Source organism: Triticum dicoccoides, chromosome 3B (assembly GCF_002162155.2).
Source record: "Triticum dicoccoides isolate Atlit2015 ecotype Zavitan chromosome 3B, WEW_v2.0, whole genome shotgun sequence".
NCBI classification, from domain to species: Eukaryota; Viridiplantae; Streptophyta; class Magnoliopsida; order Poales; family Poaceae; genus Triticum; species Triticum dicoccoides.
The window spans coordinates 785752204-785755841 of NC_041385.1; the positions used below are offsets into that span (position 1 = coordinate 785752204).

General features: G+C 44.6%; 1 protein-coding gene across 1 annotated transcript in view; it reads left to right on the forward strand.

Moving 5' to 3' along the window:
* The window catches only part of LOC119280039 (UV-stimulated scaffold protein A homolog), a 3098-nt gene extending 858 nt beyond the window's left edge, over window positions 1-2240 (forward strand). Inside the window, exon 2 of the mRNA XM_037561041.1 lies at window positions 1-2240. Coding sequence (XP_037416938.1) covers window positions 1-1581 — 1581 coding nt within the window. The 3' untranslated portion in view covers window positions 1582-2240.
* Window positions 2241-3638: the final 1398 nt, after the last annotated feature.

The following is a 3638-nucleotide window of genomic DNA, read 5'->3' on the forward strand; positions in this document are numbered from 1 at the left end:
CGTGCCGCGCGGGAGGCACGCACGCAGGAGATCTTGACTGCCAAGGTCGAACAGTTGCGGTCCACGATTGGATCCATAAAGGCTGAAATCCGGTCCACCATCGAAGAGATCCGCAACGGGCTGGGCATCATCCGGGCTGAGTATGAGAAATTCGAGCGTTATGCAGATGAGGAAGAGGAGGAGGAGATTGCTTCAATGGCAATGCGGAGTATCAGGACAGCATCATTGATGGCTGGGCAGTGGGTGCCTGAAACTCAGGAAAACGAGGCAGTTTTTGATGCGTTGAGGGAGGCGTACCGGCTCCTTATATCGAAGCATTTCAGCACCATTCAGGATTGGATATCTGTGCTTGTTAGGGTCAATCTTGCAGATAATCGGTTCAGAGATTCTGCATTGAAGGAATTCATTGATGTTAAGAATGAAATACGTGCTGTAAGAGGCCAGTGCAATGAGCTTGGTCTCGATCTTGATAATGTTCGTAGGAAGAAGGATGTTCAGGAGGAAGATGAAGAGGATTGGGTGGAGGGAAAGATTGAAGTTCCTAGTCCTCCTAGAGTTGATAGCACTGTAGATGTTGCAGGTTCCAACAAGGACAATAGGAAGGGAAAGAGGATGGTGAATGGAGGTAATGGTGACTTGCCAAATGGCGGTAATAGATCTCAGGAGATGGATCCAGAGAGAAAAAAGCTCCTTACTGAAGCCCCTTTGGTATCATGGAGCTCTGTCTTGGACCGGTGGGGTTCAAATATGGATGCACATGTAAACCAGAGGGGGCTTGAGCTCGAGAGCCATTGGGGGAGGATGGATAATGATGCTGTTATACCTGCTGCAAAGATTGCAGAGTTAAATGTTCACCATTCTATTTATAAAGAAGAGCCAGTTGAGATCCTACCATGTCATGCACCTCTGAAGAAAGGAGGTCTTTGCCAGAGAAGGGATCTCAAGATATGCCCTTTTCATGGGCTCATCATCCCACGTAATGCAAGTGGAAATCCAATTGGCAAAATTGGTGGCAGTTCTGATGCAGGAGGCGATCCGCTTGAGCAGAAAGTAGACATTCGTGAGGCAGGAGGAAATCCGATTAAGACAAATGGAGGCAGTGATACTGAAAGTACACAGGAGGGTCAGGAGCCCTCTACTTCAATGATGAGAAGCATAAATAATGACACAAGCGACATCGATGGAGCACATGACCTGAGTAAAATTACAATGGACCAGCTGGCAATGCAAGCAATTAAGAATGTTCGGAAAAGGGACATGGACAACAAAGCACGGGAAAGAGCCCAACGTGCGAGAATCCGCCAGCACAATGAAGATGTTCTGCGGCAAGCGGCTATTGCTTCAACGCCCCACTCAGCGGCAGCATATGACCAGCCTTCTGGAACATTGGGCCGACGTGGTCGACGTCGAGGTAAGACGAAGGAACCTACACTATCATCAATGCTGAAGAAGAAAGTTACTGCAAAAGATAGAATTGCAGGGAGGCTTCTAAATGGTCGTGCTAGGGACGCAACAATAAGAGAAGCTTCTAATACTGAGGATATGACCTACAGAGAAGCATTCCCAAATCAGTGGCAGTGAAAGCACACTGAGTAGGTCTTTCTTCGTTATTAACAGCTTCGTTTTGCTGTGCTGCTGTACGCTTGAGGTGCTTGAAGTACTCAGGGCACTGAAGCTGCTTCCAGCCTGTTCATGGAAAATTTCAGAAAAGGAATTCCTAGACCATGTGTACAGCCGGATTGACAATCGAAATCGCAGTGTGGTGCCTGTAAACTGGATGCTTCGATTTTGTGAAGCAGGACAAGCAGTTTGTCCTCATTGCCGACCATCCTTTCACGACACCGAGCTTCTCTCAAGCTACACCATGGACATCCATGATTCTGAACCGGCCTTAGCAGATTACATGAGGTGCCGATAAACTGGATGATTGGTACCTATGGTTTCCACTGCTAGGAAAGGGTTCCTGTTTTCTCTCTTTTCTTTTGTTTTGTTATTTTGGTTATGCCCTTGGCTTGTTCCGGGCAAGAAACAGGTTGACTCTAGGTTGTATCTTCTGTGACGGAATTACTGTTTGCTATCAGATTTGTACTCTATGCTGCACTGTTTAGCTTGGTGCTGCCATCTTGTGTGCAGTGTGGTTCTTCATTTCTGTAGTAGATAATGTCAGCTCAAAGAAATGGCATAACCTTTTTCCAACATATACTCTATGCTCAACCTTTTTTCCTCTGTTCTGTATTTAACCCAGCAACTGAGTCTTAGTACATGTTGTGCCTCACTGTTCTTCTCCATAAGCTTTGTAATTTTGCAATGTCTTGTAACTTGTTCGTTGCCGGATTTCTGGGCATGACTGCAGAATGGTCACAATTTGTCGCGCGGCCGCTGTGGTGAACTGAAGGTTTGTTTGGTAGCTCACCGTGGCTGCTTAACATGTGAACTGAAGCTGCTTTGTTAATGAAAAAATTTCTGGCAAACTATTTTGTTGCTCTCTGGCATGTATGGTCTGTTTCTTTGTAACCAGTTTTTTGTTGGATTTCTGGGCATTATTGCCAAATGGTCTAACACAATTTGTAGCACATTTTCTGTTGCGGACTGAAGAGATGTGCTTGCATATAAAAACTGATGACAGTACTCCCTCAGTCCGAAAATACTTGTCATCAAAATAAATAAAAGGAGATGTATCTCAAACTATAAAATACGTCTAGATACATCCCCTTTTATCCATTTTGATGACAAGTATTTCCGGACGGAGGGAGTACAAATTACAGTTGCTGTCTCCAGATGGGTCATATAGATCCTGATGTATACTCTCCCCGTCCGGAAAAACTTGTCCCAAGCTTGTACCTTGATGCTAGATACATCCATTTGAGGGACAAGATTTTTCGGACGGAGGGAGTACATATTTTTGTCTGGACGGATGTTCCCTTTCCTTTTGCATACATAGACTGTATCCTGTTCAGAGGACACAGGCGTCGTCAGGATGTAGTTGCCCCACCACTGGTCTCGGACTTGTTTTCTTCGTTTCACAGGTCAGGTCAGAAATTTGTATGTCCATCTATACAACTAACATTAAACTCAATAACGTGATACAAACAAATTTATTTTGCCTTACTTACGATCATTGGTAATGAATATTCATCGTCGATGTCGGTGGCCATCGAAGGAGAGTGCAAATAAGAACCATATTGTGCAGAGGTGGAGAAAGACACAAAATATTTTGATGCGCCAAGTAATAATAAACAACCTAAGGTATCTTCTTGCAGGCTTCAAATGACGAACATCCTAAATCTTTGATTGCAGGCCGCTGCTTCTTCAAGGTCCTAGTTTCAACGATATTGTATAAACTAGTGAAGTAAATATACTAGCAGGTGCAAATATTCGTGCCCTAAGTGTTTGATTGTTGTTTTACTGTATGTGATAAGATGCTTATGTGCTCAATAGTATCACAGACCATTTGACACCTTATCACAAAACCACACATATTCTGCTGGCATTATCAGAAACTATACATTTAGCATCTACACAACCCCGGGGTCCAAAATTCCGTTAACGGGAATATTCCCCGCACAGGCAGGGGATAGCAACCAAATGCGCACCTGTGCCCGCGGTAGTGGGCCCGTCCATTCTGCCTGTTCTATGTT